This window comes from Zalophus californianus, chromosome 6 (genome assembly GCF_009762305.2).
Source record: "Zalophus californianus isolate mZalCal1 chromosome 6, mZalCal1.pri.v2, whole genome shotgun sequence".
NCBI classification, from domain to species: domain Eukaryota; kingdom Metazoa; phylum Chordata; class Mammalia; order Carnivora; family Otariidae; genus Zalophus; species Zalophus californianus.
The window spans coordinates 106,523,096-106,540,811 of NC_045600.1; the positions used below are offsets into that span (position 1 = coordinate 106,523,096).

Sequence of the window (17,716 nt, forward strand, 5' to 3'; positions counted from 1 at the left end):
TACTCCCACTGAACCCCTAACCCTGGCCTGCTTATTGTACCTCAGTCCTGTCACGCTGTCACTTTGTGGTGAGTGCGTCTTGCTCTCCCTAGCATGCCCTCCCCCCCGCCCCAGTGCTGGATGAACTCTCTGTGACATCCTAACCTAGAATGATTGCACTGATCCCCCAGAATGGCTAATGCTGCCTGTGCTTTGTGCTGCGAGAGCACTCTTCTCACACCTCTTGTCATGACGTTTATCAAACACAGTGGTCTGTTTGCTTCTCTGTCTCCCCTCCTAGACTTGAGTGACAGGTACTCTGCCTGCAGCATCTAGCACAGTACCAAACATTTCTAATATTTCACCTCCCATTATTATTTCCCTGTTTGTATACAACTTGGTATTTTTTTCTCAACTTCCTCTCTGGAAAGCTCCCCTTTCAGGACCTTTCCTGTGGGCTTCCATCACACTTCTCATGTCTCTGCTCTTCTCTCTCCACACTCTGGCAGAGAGCTTGTCACTCAGTGATTTGGCTAATGCCTTTCTGAGGGAACTCCAGACTCTCTTCTTCAAGCTGATACCATTCCCCTTCCTTCCCACTTCCACCAAATTATTTCCCAGTTGAGTAGAGGGCTGTTGCCTCAAACAGTATTTCCAAAATGAAACTTGAGATCTTCTCCAGACAAGATCCTCTCAGAGAAACCACCCACCCCATTTCTGTCTGTGGTTCCACTCTTCCTTCAATTTCCCAGGCTAGAAACCTTCTATTTTAGTTTAGTAAGAACTATTGCTACCACCACACTAACACGGAAGGATTTTTTCTCCTTCCGTGCTCTGGTTCTTGGTCACGCTGCTTTGAAGAATGAAGAGGTAACAGACAGAGTGGTGGGCAGCAAAGCAAGGTTTATTGAGTGGTAGTACAAAGCTCCCAAAGAGGGAGGGGACCTGAGAAGGTTGCCACCAGAGTTTCTCAATCTAGGGATTTTTATGGGCTTGTTAGCTGGCTGTTTTAATCTGACTAACCCTCCCTGCACGTGTCATCCAATCAGGTTTTTGTCCTCTATCTGTCACATGGGAAAGAGTGGAGGGCTCCTTCCAAGGTGATGTAAAATCCTTTTAAGGGTGGTTTCCTCTTATGGCAGGGCCCCTTGTCCCTGCCTGTCTGCCTTCCAACTATCCTTCATCATAACCACCACAACTAGAAGCTGCCATTGTGTGCCAACTGATCCATTGTGTGGTGCTGGATGGATCAGTTATTTTGCTGGAGACATCAGCAGTTGCTAAGTGGAAGACCTGATTCAAATACATGTCTGTCATTCAAACGCATGCCTGTCCATCTGACTTGAAAGTCCATGTTTTGTGATAACCTCCCTTATGAATTCACACAATCTTAGATGGCATAATCTCTTCCAAGTTCAGTCCCCTGTATTTTTGTAAATAGCTAGGATTTTTTCTTTTATTTTTTCTACATGTCCCTTCCTTTCTCCCTCCCTTTCTAATAAACTGTTCTTTTTTTCCTTTAAGCTTTTTCTCACTGCCCATCTTAGTTAAAGCCCTTATCACCTGCCTCCTGGACCACTCTAATGGTCATTTATTGTTTCTCAACAGGGACACTATGGGCGTTTTAGGCAGAACCATTTTTTGTGCTTTGGGACCACTGTACACATTGCAAGATGCTTAGCATCCTTGGCCCCTACCAAACTAAATGCTCAAAGTGCCCTTGTACCCCCAGTCATTGTGACACCAAAACTATCTGCACATTTTTCCAAAGACCCCCCCCCGGGGGTGGAAAATAATATCATCTCTATTGAGAAACATTGTACTTTCTCTTTTCCTTAGAATCCATCCTGGGTATTTCTAACACAAATTCTTAACAACTTGATCATGTCATGTTCCTGCCAAAAAATCGACAATGGCTGTTGTCTTTCATATGAAGTAAAAAAAATCTTTTCAGGTTTTAAGATACGTCTAGCCCCTGTTCCTTCTAATCTCATTTCCCACTGTTCCATAGGTGTTTTCTCCACCACGGCTGGACCTTGCCCCACCCTCTTCATGTTATTCCATGCTCTGTCCCTGCTCTGCGGCTCCTATCCCCACATTTGCGTGCAGCTGATGTTTCACATTGTGCCCCTGGCTATTCTGGTCTCCCTTTCCTTTGGTGTAGATACTCTATGTGTAGGCATATACATTTATATTATTTTTATATAAACTTCCATTCGGTTTCATGTTTTTTCTTTCCTGATTATTGCACCTGGATTATCAGTCCTTTTTAACCAAAATTACAAGTGTCTTCAGGGCAGGTTCATTAGTCTGGAATCCTCGGTAGCACTGACGCACATGGCATCACCCTTAGAACACCATCTTTGGTACCAGACTGCTGGGTGTGTGTCTTGGCACTGTCGTAATGTGTGATCTTGAGCAAGTTACTTTACCTCTCTTGGCCTCAGTGAAATGGGGGATGATGGTAATATCTGTCTGATGGGGTTTTTGTGAGGATTAAATACCATTCTACATATAAAACACTTAGAACTGTTCCTGACATGGTAAAATGTTCAAGAAATGTTATAATGACTGGTATTATTATTAAATATATTCCTACTGATTAAACTATCTTTTTTTTTCTAAAAATTTTTTGGATTTCTTTTTTTTTAATCTCCCTTAGGTTTTGGCTGATGGTTTGCGGACTGGTGTAACCGAATGGCCTGAGCCTCTGGAAGTAAAATCTGCTGTTGAACTTGTGCAGGAATTTCTGAATGGTATTTATTTTCCTAACTCACGCTCTGTATATTGTCAATTTTCTTAGTTGAGAATTTGTACTTTCTAAATTTAAAAATAAGTTGTCTTTCTAGGCTTGGTATTCTTTTTGGTTGGGAAATTTATAAAGCTGTGAGGTCTCATGGTCAGAGGGACAGATTTGTTCTGAATTACTAACAGTAGAGGTCTAAGTAATTTTAAGAATAGTATTGAATTTAAATTTTATATCCCACAGCTGTATTTGAGATTGTAGGAAAAGAGGGATGGAACAGAAACCTCTGAGCACCTACCATGTGCCCAATGTTGTGTGTCGGGGCTTTCACTGAATCTCAGTTCATCCCCGCACTCCCACCTTGTGAGTGTGCATCATAACCTCCAGTAGAGTCAAGTAATTTGCTAAAATCCCTGGTTATACTTCTACTGTCCTCATTTACCATTTGAAAATAGGATTAGAATGGAAATAATTTAGAAAGCAGAAAAATAAAATCTAGAGTTAACAAGCTTTTCTACTTTCTAGACTTAAATAAGCTGGATGGATTTGGTGATTCTACAAAAAAAGACGCAGAGGTAAGTGATTCTTGTCAGTTAGAAATGTGCACGGAAATAGCTTTTAAAATTTGGTTGTACTGCTATCCTTCATGTCATACTATTTCAAGTGGATCTGGTGTAGCTAAGGCAGCATCTTAAGGGTAGTTTCTTGTTGGTCTTTAATGTCAGCACTGGTGATTGTTTTACCTAAGAACTAGGAAATGCTTTTGAGGGGCGCCTGGGTGGCTCCGTCATTAAGCGTCTGCCTTCGGCTCAGGTCATGATCCCAGGGTCCTGGGATCGAGCCCCGCATCGGGCTTCCTGCTCCGCGGGAAGTCTGCTTCTCCCTCTCCCACTCCCCCTGCTTGTGTTCTCTCTCTCGCTGTGTCTCTCTCTGTCAAATAAATAAATAAAATCTTTAAAAAAAAAAAAAAAGAAATGCTTTTGAAGAGAACTAATACGTACGTATTATTAATTGGTCAACTGCAGAGAAACAGAAATGACCAAGTCAAGATGCTATTAGATGGCATTATTATACTAATATACTGTGAGATGATATGTTAATATGCCTTTCCTGACATCATTAAATTAAGCTAAATAGGTTGTCATTTGATGGAACAGGAAAATGGAGACAAATGTCATTTAAGTATTTTTGCATCAAAGGAAAGTTGAATGCTTGCTTTTAGGCATCACACTTCTATAACAATTTTAGGGGTCCCATTTTTCACTGTCACTTGATTGATCTCTCCTCCTGATTGAATGAAAGTGTAGAAAATTCATTCCCATCTGTGGATCCCCATTTTCTCAGAGCAGCATTGGAAAGCTCACTGGCCTTGAACTATTCCTTTTCTTGCTTAATAAACTGAGTCACTCTCTGACGCTGCTTTTTCAGACGGTGAAGCATGACAGTGCTGCAGTTGATCGCTCCATCGAGTGTCTCTTCACAGTACGGGGGGATCTGGATTTTGCTGAGCAGCTGTGGTTCAAAATGAGTGGTAGTAGGTGTCTGTCATGATTGTGAAATAAAATGTTTCCTGTCATCTGTTAGGTTTACTTTTAAGTCTTTGAAAATAATACAGGACTAGTGTACTACTAGTCTTGCATGGAAGGCTGGTTCCTATTTTCTCAAATTCACTTCTAATAATAAACTGGCACATTCTACTCAAGAATTGTACTAAGGTAAGGCAATTTATAGAGTCTGTTCTTCTCTCCTGCCTTGAGTATAAGACGTAGGTGGCTTTTATATTACATTTATATAAATAAACACCTCTACCTTAGTGGCATTATAATTATTAGCAAAAGGAAAAGATATTCCTTAATTTTGCACTGTGTTACTTTGTGACAGTGAGTTTACTCTCTTACTTTAGAAATGTGTTAAATCTTGCCTTTAATTTCTTTCCCCCACCCATAAAGTACAGATACTTCTATTTATTTGTCTATCCTTAAGATTGATGATATATTTGATCTGCAAAAATACCATGAAAGTAATGTTGGACTGACTTGTTTTCCAAGGTGTGATTTCATATCAAGACTTGGTGAAGTGTTTCACACTGATCATCCAGAGTCTACAACGTGGTGATATACAGCCGTGGGTAAGTTTAATAGTGTGTGTTAGAGCACTTTTTCAGCTGTACAGCATGGGCCCGGGAGCAGACTGCCTGAGTTTGAACCCAGCCCTCCTACTCTCTTAGCTCTGTAAACTTGGGCAGGTTTCTTTACGTCTCTGTGCCCCAGCGTCTTCATCTGTACAGTAGAGGTAGGAAAAGTACATCTGTCATAGGGTTGTTTTAGGGCTTAAAAAAGAATTTGTTTTTTTTTTAAAGATTTTATTTATTTATTTGAGAGAGAAACAGCACAAACAGGGGGAGTGGCAGAGAGAGAGGGAGAAGCAGGCTCCCTGCCGAGTAGGGAGCCTGATGTGGGGCTCTTAATTTATATCAAGACCTTATATCAAGACCCTGAGGTCATGACCTAAGTCGAAGGCAGACACGTAACCCATTGAACCACCCAGGCACCCCATTAGGGCTAAATAATTTAATTCATGTAATGCAACTTAGCACCCAGCTCATAATTAAGTGTTCAGTATGTGTAAGATACTAGTACTGTAGTTGTTGCTGTGAATGATCATTCTCACATACTAGTGATGAGAGCACAAATTGGGATATTCTCTATGAAGCAATTGTGGATAAATACACTGAGATCCTCAAAATGTATCATGCATGCCCTTTAAATCATTAGTTTTTTTCTTAGGATCCACCCTAAGCTCATACATAGGAATATGTATCAAGATTTTATGTGTTAGAATAGTCACCACAGCCTCATTTATAGTAGCAAAAAGTTATAAATAACCTAAATTTCCTGTTAATGGACTATAAGTAAATAATGATATAGCCTGATAATGGCGTATGTGATTGTTGCTAAAATGATGCTGACATGATGTGGAGAAATGCTTACAATCTGCAGTAAAAAGAAAGGACTGTATATTATTGCATAAAGAAAGTAACTTTTGGAGGGAAAAACCTGGGAATAAATATACCAAAATGTTAAAGCAGTTGCCTCTGGTGCTAGGGTTACACATGAGTTTTTCCAACTGCATTCTACATTTCTACACTTTATGGATTTTCCACAATGTACTTGTGCTTTTACAATCAAGAAAAAGCTAAGTAAAAAAACTAGAAACCAAAAGATTCCTCATTTCATAGGAATTCTTTGAAATAGAGTAGCTGCCGGGGTGCCTGGGTGGCTCAGTCGTTAAGCGACTGCCTTCGGCTCAGGTCATGATCCTGGAGTCCCGGGTTCGAGTCCTGCATCGGGCTTCCTGCTCGGCAGGGAGTCTGCTTCTCCCTCTGACCCTCTTCCCTCTCGTGCTCTCTATCTCTCATTCTCTCTCTCTCAAATAAATGAAATAGAGTAGCTGCCAATTCATAACTCCAAAACTTAGAAACTTTCGTGGGCGTGCACAGAGATCTGCTGCAAAGCAGAGGCATGTGAGTGCTGCCTCTCACTGGGCGGTGGTGGCTGTAGGCATTCTAACCTCTGCCATAGAGGTTTTCTCACGCGACTCTCTGTGTTTGTGAGATGTTTGCCAGTATATCCCCACCATGTGCAATGAGTGTAAACAACACGGAAATCGTTTTTATTAAAACAAGGGAAACGCCAAAGGTTATGATGGAGCTTAGAGATGACAGACATTAGTGAGAAAATGTCCAGCATTTCAGGTATCTTTAAAACGAAGTGTTTAACATTTGGTACATGCATTAGATCTATAAGTTCACAGCCCTTCTTGATTTGCAGATGATCTAGTTAGTATGTGAGATACTGTAGCCAAGGAGCGCTGACACATGTAGAGACCAGCGAGGGTGGCAGTTGTCCCGAAGTAGCAGGTGTTCTGTGCAGAGGAAGATGCTCAGTGTTGGGGAGGTTGCCCAGGAGCACTTAATGAGCTCTAGGAGAAAGGGAGTCCTAGTTACAAAGCTTCAGAGGACCAACTCTGTCTTCTCTTTGGTGGAATTGTATCTGGGGGTGATCAATTGAACCTCTTTGTAGTTGCTTTGGACTAAAGCATATCATATAGGAATGACACTTCAGGAATGGGCATGTTTATAACTTAGGGCTTTTTATTCAAGCAATTTATGGTATCAGGAGACTAAAAATGCACGCTTATCATTTTTAGCTCATAGCTAATGCAGTTTGCTTCTTTTTTGTTTATTGGATTTGTTTATCTTTTTATTTATGGTATATATTTTTTTATTATTTCTAGCTCCATAGTGGGAGTAACAGTTTACTAAGTAAGCTGATTCATCAGTCTTATCATGGAACCATGGACACAGTTGCTCTCAGTGGGACTATTCCAGTCAAGATGCTTTTGGAAATTGGTCTGGACAAACTAAAGAAGGATTATATCAGTTTTTTCATAGGTGAGTCCCTTTCCCAGCTCAAAAAATTAAAAAGCACTTCACAATCATCAGTCATAGGTATTCTCAGATGTTCTCTTTCTACTTGGCCCTAGTCATTTATAGCTCTGGCTTTGGCTCTGGTTCACTGTGAGATTAGCACTTCTGTTTTCCGATATTTAGTTTCCTTCTTGATAAAGATACTCGATTAAATAGAACTCTAGATTTTGTTTGGTTGTGTTTTGAGTTCAAAGATTTTGAGATCCTACCAGGTTGGTGTAGTAAATTAAAAAAAGCCTTTTTGTGGGATGCTGCTTGAATACCCAACACTTGGTTGTTTTTATTAGAGGCAAGCTGTGATCATTTTAGAGTAGCATTAATATATATTTAATGTATAACATGCCAGAATATTTGGCCATTTCTGAGGAACTATTTAGCTTGAGCATCCCTTTTATATATGAACTCTGAAAATTTTTACTTAAGTTCCTTAGCAAGTAATAGACAATACCCAAAGCTTATTTGCATTTATGTGTTTTTTCTTACTAGGTCAGGAACTTGCATCTTTGAATCATTTGGTGAGTTTGTTTTTTTATTCTAAAGTTGATTTTCTTTTATTCATTCTACCTGTAGATACTAAATACCTATTCGTGCCAGCCCCTGTCCTAGGACCTAGGAAATAGGTAGATAAGTAGACAGATAAATAACAGATAAAGTACTCCTTATTTTCATGAATCCCCCCTAGTCATTTCATTTGCCTGTTTTTTATTTTAATACGGTTTGACTCCAAACTTTTGACACAATGGTCCTTAAACTTGGAGAATCTCCTTGCAGGCTTATTGAATTGCTAATTCTTGGGCCCTAGTGACTCCATAGGCCTGGGGCTCAAGAATATGTCTTTTTAAACAAGTCCTCTCCTATTTCACGTGATTCTGATGCTTTTTCCTTACTGTATTCATTTTCTGTTACTGCATAACAAATTACAGTAGTCCCCACCTATCCATGAGGGATTACCATGGGCAGTACTGAATCCTTTGTATACTGTGTCTTTTCCTGTACACACTTACCTATCCTAAAGTTTAGGCACAGTCAGAGATTAACAGCAATAACTAAAAATAGAACAATTATAATGATATACTGAAATAAAAGATATGTGGTGTGGTTTCTGCCTTTCTCAAAGTATCTTACTATGCTCACCGGTCTTGCTCACAAGACCCAAAGAGATTGAGTGAGGTGAATGATGTAGGTGTTGTGACCTAGTGTTAGACCACTATTGACCTTTCAGGAGGACTGAAACCATAGAAAGTGAAACCTTCGATAAAGGGGGGACTCCTGGAGTAGAAACTTAGAAGCGTAAATGAACACAGATGTATTCTATCACAGTTTCCCGGGGTTGGTCGTTAGGTACATTTTACCTGGGTCGTCTCCTTAGGGTTTCACAAGGCTGAGATCAAGGTGTCATCCCTCTGCTTGACTAGGGAAAAATCTATTTCTAAGTTCCCTCATTTGTTGTTGGTACAATTCATTTCCTTATGGCCTGATGACCAAAGTTCCCATTTTATTCCTAGCTCTTGGCCCACAGCCAGTCTCAGGTCTTAGGGGTTGCTTGTGGATGGGCAGTTTGTTTCTTCAGAGCCAACAGGAGAGCATCTCTAATGCTTCACCTTCTCTTAAAAATCTCACTTGATTAGATAGGTCATAGTGATGACCAGGTGATAATCTCCCTTTTGATTAATTCAAAGGCAGTCATCTAATAAACATATCATGGAAGTAACATCCCCTCCTATTCACAAGTTCTGGCCTCAGTCAAGGGGAAGGGATTATACAAGATGTGTACATCAGGCAGTGGGAATCTTGGGGGCCATCATAGAATTCCACCTACCATATTTACCATGGAGTATTTCCTTAGGAGCTGTTCTCAGAAATAGGATGAGGTCTGAGCATTTTAAGATGCTTGACATACATTGCCAAGTTTCTTTTTTTAAATGGTTGTACCACTTTACCAATAATAGATGAGTGGAAGCTTATCAATACACTTGATTAATTTCTTGCTACTTGGTACCTATTTTTAGAGGTGGACGCTACCGTCACCCCGGCGAGGGTATTGAAATTAAGAATTATCTTGTGGCTTTGCCAGTTATTCCATCTGGAGAGCTCTATGGGTGGTATTAGTTACCCCACTCAGGCCTCCTTGGTGAGGCAGTTCTTGGATTTGTTTAGACCAGAGAATGTAACAGTTTGCTGAGACCATTCTCAGTAAGGATGCACAATATTGAAAGGTGGTAAATTTCTCTCTGGCTGCCTCCATATTCCCCCTATTGATCAAGCGTAGTTGAAGTTTAGCAAGCATAGCAATCTTCGTAAGGGTTTTTCTGTTAACAGAACCTAACAACCTTCTGTTCTGTTAACCCCCTCTTTTGCTTGTACTGTTTTTCATTCCAGGAATATTTCATTACTGCATCAGTAGATATACAAGAACAGGTGTACCGTGTTCAGAAACTCCACCATATTCTAGAAATATTAGTCAGTTGCATGCTTTTCATCAAGCCCCAGCACGAGCTCCTCTTTGCTTTAACACAGTAAGTATTGCTCTCTTGTTCCCGTCACATGAACGTGAATTCTCTTGTGAAATAGCTGGAGCCGAAATTTGTGCAGTTTTTATTATCAGTTAGGCTTGAATCTGTACAGCCTGTCTTCACAGTAGCAGAAGGGTTCTCAATCCCTGTCGGAGGAAGGGAAAGGCTTTGGATTCAGAAGGACTCAGGTTCGACACTTGGCTGTAGCACTTTCTGACTTCCTGAGGAAGTTTCCTTTTGCTGCATCTTGTTTTCTCATCTAGAGACAGGAACTGATAACCTCATGTGTTGGTTGTTGGGGTTAAATGATGGCCTGTGTATAAGTACCCAACACCTAATAGGTGCTTCATGACTATTTCCTTTTCTTTTCTTTCTATCCTTATACATTGGGGCCAAATGAATCATTGCTAGATCTCCATATGGTGATTGAATGGAACCAACTATTATTACCATACCTCTGTCAACAGCGCTGCTATAATTTTAGAGATTCTGCTGATCAGTTTGACCAGAAACAGTTTGGAACTATCCTTTTACATGGGTTGCTGGTGTCTTACATGTATTTGAAGCCTCACATTGGAAATGAGTGAACCATCCGGGGGAAGGGCTGGCTTTTTCCCTGGGGAAGGAAATGTACCATGGCCTTTCCCGAAATCAGAATCTGTCTCCGTTTTACAGGGAAAAGTTTGAAATTGTTGTTGTTTACAGAATCTAAAAGATTTATTTTCATTAAAGATGAATAGGGTAGGGCGCCTGGGTGGCTCGGTCGTTAAGCGTCTCCCTTTGGCTCAGGTCATGGGAGCCCCGCATCGGGCTCCCTGCTCCGCGGGAAGCCTGCTTCTCCCTCTCTCACTGCCCCTGCTTGTGTTCCTGCCCTCTCTCTCTCTCTCTCTCTCTCTCTGTGTGTTAAATAATTAAAAATCATTAAAAAAAAAAAGATGAATAGGCTAAATGAGTTAACTCTTTAATTCGCCAGAGTCTGAAAACCTTGGAAGCTATATCATTGTCTCTCTTTTGCTTTTCTTTTTCTGATAACCTCTTTCTCCCCACTCATGCCTTTACTTTGGCTCAACTTAAGTATATTCTGTATTTGTGAGAAATATGTCTTCTATTGATTTTTAAAAATTGGAGAAAAAAATTGAATGAGATTTCCTTTCAGAGTCAAAAGCAGCCTAACTTTTGTGTCGGGGGAGGGGGCATTGTTTTGTTTGTTTACTTTTGTGGCCCTGGAATTATTCTTTTGTTGTTGTTTTGGTTAGTGGTACTGGATGAAAAGTTTCCCATATGAGCTTTAGATTACCAGAAAGCCTTTATCTCCAAGTGACATTTTTTTTTCCAAAAGAGGTCCTTTGTTGTTGTTGTTGTTGGTTTTTGTTTGTTTGTTTTTAGATCCTGCGTAAAATACTACAAACAAAATCCTCTAGATGAGCAACACATTTTTCAGCTGCCAGTCAGACCAACTGCTGTAAAAAGCTTATATCAAAGGTCAGCAATTCAGTAATTAAATTATACTTTAAAGGGGGGGTGCCTAGGTGGCCGTCTGCCTTTGGCTTGGGTCATGATCTCAGGGTCCTGGGATTAGGCCCCCATGTCTGGCTCCCCGCTCAGTGGGGAGTCTGCTTCTCCCTCTCCCTCTTCTGCCCCTCCCCCTACTTGTGCATATGTACTCTTTCTCTCTCTCTCTGTCTCTCAAATAAATAAATCTTTAAAAAAAAATTATACTTTAAGCCTGGCTGTAATTCCTGGGCAGTTTCTGTGTCCTTCCCCTGGGGATCTCCTGACCAAGAGCTACTCCACCTCTGAAGCCTTAATCATCTCTTTCCTGCTCTGTGATTGTCATCTGATAGGAGTTCCCCCTCTTTCCTCTCCCAGACTTTCTTTTGTCTTTTCTCTTTCTATCTGTGGACCTCTAGTCTTTCATTTTTTCTCTCAATCTGTAATTCCTTCACAGTATAGGGCAGAAAATACAGCCAGAAGGGAAATGACAGATTGGGAAGGAAGTGATCAGGGCAATGATGACAAAGCCAAGGGTATGGCTGTGGGAGCGAGAGGGTTTGGGATTGGGGAGGTACGGGGGCTGTGAGGCTAAGGTGACGGATTGGCCATCCACATAGACTCTGAGGTTGCCTCCAATGATGGTCTCCCTGACTCTTCCCTCTGCATGCAATGTACTTGAAATTTCTCTTCTACCCAAGCCACTCTGTTTATACCCTCCTTCGGTTTGGTTCCCTCTCGGCCAAACCTTGTCATTCCTTGAAACTGCTCTGGCAGAGGGCCCCAGTGGCCTCCTAATTGCCAAATCTGGTGGACAACTTTCTGGTAAAAGAGTATGTTTTCGCCCCTTGTGTCATTAGCTGGCCCACCAATTCTTTCTCCTTACAAGTAAGCACTTACAAGGTTGTTTGGCATTTAACACTATTCCTTTCTTGGACCTATCCCCTTGCTTCATTTCTGTGATGTAGCTTCTGTCTTAATTTTACCTCTCTCTCTCTGGCATACCTGCAAGACTGAGAGTAGATCTCTCTTCACGTTCTTCCTCTGCCTGCCTCTCATGTGGGTTTTCACCAGAACTCCACCTTCTGCCTCCTTTTCTTCTTACTTCCCGTCTTCCCTGGCTGGTTGTATTCGTACTCAAGGCCTTGCTTCCTCTGTGCTAATGATGATTCATAACTCATGTCTCTAGCTCCTGAGCTTCAGGCCGTGTTTCTAGATGCCTGTTAGATGTGAATGCCCAACGTCAGTGTCCTGTAGGTAGTTCGGACTCAAAACCCAAAATTTAGAACTGCAGCCTGTTCGTCTCTGCTTCCTCCGTGCCTCTCACATCAGGATTTCTCTAATGAGTGTAGAGGGAAGGAAGGAAGGGAGGGAGGGATGGATGGAGGGAGGAAGGAAATGAAGAAAAAAGGAAGGAAATAACTCGGGCTTTTTTGTTCCCCTTTGATGTTTTCTCTTTCCTTAGTGAGAAGCCGCAGAAATGGCAGGTGGAAATAAGTGGTGGTCAGAAGAAGGTGAAAACAGTTTGGCAGCTGAGTGACAGCGCACCTGTAGACCATCTGAGCTTCCACAAATCTGGTAAAGATGGCTTGTCATCTGTTCAGATAAGTTCTTCCAATAGAAGAGAAATGGAATCTTTACTAGCACATATGATAGCTCTCGTGCTTAGTTTTAAAGGATTTTCCTGAACTACAGGTGTAAAACATATTTATTTTGGAAAAAAAAAAACCCTGGAAGAGCGCTTTTTCTCATTATCCTCGATAGAGGAACTTTTATTAAAAGAGGTCAAGCAATAGGGATACAGGGAGTAAAAACAGATTATAAGGTTGGAATTCCAGCTCATTCTTTTGTGCACTCTTTCATTGATGATATTTCTGCCCTAATGTCTTCTCTGGGGGGCAGGAGGAGGGTTGATACTTCTAATGTTCTGTCAAATATGGTCCAAGTCAGTCAGGGAATGTGTGCAAGCCCCTGGCGTAATCAGCTGGCTCCGAGTATTTCTCCTTCAGCAAAAGCACCTATAAACTGTTATCTTCGGGTGTGTGGATTGCATGGTGCAGTCCTCTCGTATAGCTCTTAAATGGCTGCATTTCAGATATTGCGATGATTATCCAAAATCAAATCTGATCGTTTTAAGACAGAATCCGAAAAGATTTCAAAAGCCTATAGTCAGCCACTGCTGCTGGTTGTTGAACTGCAGAACTATACAAATAGTTCTATTTTAGAGATTGATACCTTGCAAAATTATTTCCAGAAAATGTTTGTTCTTCTCCCCAGAATATTTTTGGATTCAAGCATAATGGAAACTTCTCTCTTCATATGGCTGAACGGTAAAAGTCCTAAAGAAACTGAAAAATATTCCTGAGAACCATCAGTCAAAATTTTTCTAAGTGTGATTGAAACCTGGAGGGTATAAAGCTTGAAAATCAACCATATAAAATTAGAAAAATTTCTGCATGACAAAAAAATACCAGGGGCAAACAACAAGGAAAATTAATTTGCTGCCCATGTTCAGAAAAGGGGCTACATTGCCTAGTATATAAAGAACTCTTAAATCAGTAAGAAAAATATATTAATAACTCAATAGAAAAATGGGCAAGTAACATGAACAGTTTACTAAAAAGGAAATTCAGATGTCATCTTCAAAATAAAAGGTGCTCAGCCCCACCTATAGTAAGAGAAATGCACATTTATATCCCAGAGATACCATCTTTCACCTCTCAGATTAGCAAAGATCAAAAAGTTTGGTGTATAGTACTGGCAAGGATTTGAAGAGGTGGTCAGCCTCACACATTGCCGCTTCAAGTGTAAGGTTGTACGGCTCCTGTGGAGAGTGATATCCACCAAAATTTAAAATACATTTTGTAGGCCACTAGTTTTACTAGTAGGGATTTATTCCATACATAAAACCAGACATGTGGAAAAAGACCTATGAACAAGTGTGATATTGTTTACAGTAGCAAAAGCGTGGAAAAAAATGGAGAATGGGGCATAAGAAAATATCTGGAAGGGTACAATGAAGTTTTAACCCGGAGGTGTGGCATGATGGGGGCAGGGGTTGTTCTCTGCTTTGGGTGAACATTAAAATCATTTAGGGAGCTTTTTAAAGTCTTAATACCAAGACCAAGTAAATCAATCTCTGGAGCTAGTGCCTGGACATCAGTAATTTTTAACATTCTCCAGGGGATTCTATTGCGCAACTAGTTTGAGAACCACTAATTTAAGTATTTTGTTTCTCTACCTGTGTTGTTTCAGGTTCGTTTTTTCTTTTTTAAAGACCTATATTTTATGATTAAAAATAAAGTTTTAAAGCCATGAACATATGTGAAAATGCCGTTTTAAAGTAAGTTTTAGTACGTAAAGCTTAAACCTGTTTTATGAGGAAATTCATGCAAGATTAAACACCTTTTTCAATGATGCTGATTAAGTGAAATAGATTGAACGTATCTTCTAGAGTCTTTGATGCAGATTACTTCAAAAAAGAGTGAAAGTTACTTTGGTTAGAGTTAAAACAATTTATTGATGCATTGTTCCGATGACTCCGTCTATGAAAATAAGGAATTTTTTTTTTTTTTTTTTAAATAGGAATTCTTACGAAATCGTGTATTTGCGTGCTTGGGAAAGCACTCATACTCCATTTTGGCTAGAACTTTTTAACCTCTTCTCCCCATCTTATGTTCTTGATGTGTTCATCTAGAAATTATTCAGTCCTCAGCCCAAAGCAAGACCCACTGGTGAAGGAGGCCCTCAGTTGTAAGCAGTATTGGCTATTCAAAGACCCAACTGTGTAAATATTAAAGCCCAGTCATGATTTATTCTTGCCAAACATCATATGCATTTCAGAGGTTAGACTTTCTGCTTCATTGGACTGAGCACTTAGGTCAATTACTAGCTTTTCAAGGTATCTCATGTTGTGATACTGTAGAGTAAAACATTGGGATCAAAAGCCGGAAGACTTGAGAAGAAATGTCATGGGGAAGAGAATAATGATTTGGAGTGAACAGGGGAGAAGATCAGTGTCTGGGAGAGTGCCACTCTCCCAGGGGGCACTCCGCAAATGATTGTTGAGAATGGTGAGAATGTGGAAACCAAAATGTTGACCCACAAGAACGGGGACATAATCTCATCTAAATGTTAATTGTACCATTTATTTTTTAAATACAACAGTCTTCAGCAGAGGAAAAAATGCATATGTGTCTAGAAGTCCCAAGTAGAAATTGGTTTCTGAAACGTGGTTAAGATGGGAAAAAGAGTTTAACCACAGTGGATGAGACACAAAGATAAAGCAGTAGGTTCCCAAATTAAAAATACAGGATTAAAAAAAAAAATCTGCTTTGTATTTTCTTTAATCACGTTTTCAGTGCACAAAGGGTTTACTATGTAAAGGAATTGTCCCTGCTGGGTTTTGTCTCACAAATTCAAAGTAGAAGACACATGTCATTCGGATTACCTCTTGATTATTGTAACATTCAGCAGTATGTAGTAGAAAGGCCAGCAGGCTGGTAAGCAGTTCTGATCTCTGGTTACAGATGTTTCTGAGTTAACATTGAATGGTAGCCTGGAAGAAAGGATGTCCTTTACTAACCTGGTTACCTGCAGCCAGGTACATTTCAAGTGAAGTCGGCTGATGGAGTCCTCTGTAAGGTAGTATGTTCGCTTTGTGTTCCCCCCCAAATACTTTGTAATGTATTAAGTATCTTATGTTTCAGTTTTTTCTACAACAGAAATGTTGATTTAATCCATTTGGAATATGGATTATTTTTCAGTAATCATGCAAGAGGCTTACCAGATGTTATTGAGCAACGCAAGTCTTTAATTTCCTTTTTACCTTCTGTAGTCACCTTAATAGGTCAGGTTAATCCTAAAACCAGAGAAACGAAAACATTTTTTTGAGTGGTAATGTCTTTGCATTTTAAATCTGTATATGTGGTAGAGAGTTTGATTTCAAAAACATTGATGGGAGAGAAAAACCCTGAATGAGCCTGTCGATTTGACATTGAAAGCAAAGTTCTGTTAAAAGCAATTTTACCCCAGCCCCCTGATATTTTATAGCAGCATTATCAACAGTAGCCAAACTATGGAAAGAGCCCAAGCGTCCATCAACTGATGAATGGGTAAAATGAAATTTTTATTTCATTCCTATATACAATGGAATATTACTCAGCCATCAAAGAGAATGAAGTCTTGCCATTTGCAACAGCATGGCTGGAACTAGACTATATTCTATGTGAAATAAGTCAGTCAGAGAAAGACAAGTACCATATGATTTCACTCCTATGTGGAATTTAAGAGGAAAAAAAAAACGGATGAGCATATGGGATGGGGGAAAATAAAGAGAGGGAAATGAACCATGAGAGACTCTTTAACATTAGAGAACAAACTGAGGGTTGATGGGGTGAGGTGAGTGGGGGATGGGCTAGGTGACTGATGCGCATTAAGGAGGGCACTTGTGTTGAGCACTAGGTGTTATATGTAAGTGATCAATCATTAAATTTTACTCCTGAAACCAATATTGCACTGTATGTTAATTAACTGTAATTTAAATAAAAATTTAAAAAGAACAAAACACTTTTACCCCAGCCCAGTTGTAGTGCTAAAGCCCGAGATGTAAATACCCTTTTTAAAATGTTTGAGATAGCCAAGAGAATTAATGCAATAGCATTTTCTACTGTCTTACTGTTTTTGTTTCAGAAACAGTAGAATTAGGTAATGAATAAAATGCTTCATATCATTCTTAAGCCATGTTTTGTCCCCAAATAAATAGATGTTATTTAATTTTAGCATTTTAGCATAATTAAAGAATAAAATGGACCTTCATTTTAAAAACCCTGAATACCTAGTTACAGAAAAGATATTAAATAATATTTCTTTGAGGTATTTCACTGAGGCTAATTGAATTTAACGCAAGAAAGTTTATCTCAGAAAAGTGTATGTGCTCACTTACCTGGTACCCACCTAATAATGCATTTTCCTAGTTGCTTGATAGAATTTAGAACCTGAAGGGATTGTTATCTGTAGATGACTGACTCTGTCCATTGTGTGTAGGACAGTGCTAGGATGGCAGTTATTTCCACAATAAAGTAATTTTTCTGGATAGATTTTTATTTTTATTTATTTTTTCCAAAGGAAACTTTCTTTTTTTTTTAAGTTTTTATTTTTTTTTTAAAGATTTTATTTATTTATTTGACAGAGACACAGCTAGAGAGGGAACGCAAGCAGGGAAAGTGGGAGAGGGAGAAGCAGGCTTCCCGCTGAGCAGGGAGCCGACCTGGGGCTCGATCCCAGGACCCTGGGATCAGGACCTGAGCCGAAGGCAGACGCCTAACAACTGAGCCACCCAGGCGCCCCTATTTTTATATATTTTTTAAAAGATTTATGTATTAATTTAAGAGAGAGAGAGTATGAGCAGGGGGAGGGGCAGAGGGAGACAAGCAGACTTTGCGATAACTGGGGAGCCTGTCACAGGACTTGATCCCAGGACCCTGAGATCATGACCTG

The 17,716-nt window shown here is 40.0% G+C and overlaps 1 protein-coding gene and 1 long non-coding RNA gene across 3 annotated transcripts in view; one reads left to right on the plus strand and one right to left on the minus strand.

The window, feature by feature from the left end:
* Nucleotides 1-17,716, plus strand: part of ZWILCH (zwilch kinetochore protein) — a 40,469-nt gene that overhangs the window by 17,806 nt on the left and 4,947 nt on the right. The window contains exons 9-18 of one of the 2 annotated variants that reach the window (XM_027571966.2): nucleotides 2,642-2,735; nucleotides 3,251-3,300; nucleotides 4,154-4,259; nucleotides 4,774-4,853; nucleotides 7,022-7,178; nucleotides 7,701-7,729; nucleotides 9,594-9,730; nucleotides 11,114-11,209; nucleotides 12,684-12,796; nucleotides 15,748-15,862. In XM_027571966.2, the coding sequence (XP_027427767.1) occupies nucleotides 2,642-2,735; nucleotides 3,251-3,300; nucleotides 4,154-4,259; nucleotides 4,774-4,853; nucleotides 7,022-7,178; nucleotides 7,701-7,729; nucleotides 9,594-9,730; nucleotides 11,114-11,209; nucleotides 12,684-12,796; nucleotides 15,748-15,836 (951 nt within the window). In that variant the 3' untranslated portion in view covers nucleotides 15,837-15,862. The remainder of the gene's footprint in view (nucleotides 1-2,641; nucleotides 2,736-3,250; nucleotides 3,301-4,153; nucleotides 4,260-4,773; nucleotides 4,854-7,021; nucleotides 7,179-7,700; nucleotides 7,730-9,593; nucleotides 9,731-11,113; nucleotides 11,210-12,683; nucleotides 12,797-15,747; nucleotides 15,863-17,716) is intronic. The other variant, XM_027571968.2, reaches the window with a different exon arrangement.
* LOC113910127 lies at nucleotides 12,815-17,190 on the minus strand. Its single transcript, XR_003515923.2, has 3 exons — nucleotides 17,163-17,190; nucleotides 16,005-16,079; nucleotides 12,815-15,776 (listed from the first exon to the last, which is right to left on the minus strand). It is a non-coding gene; the product is annotated as an uncharacterized LOC113910127 (long non-coding RNA).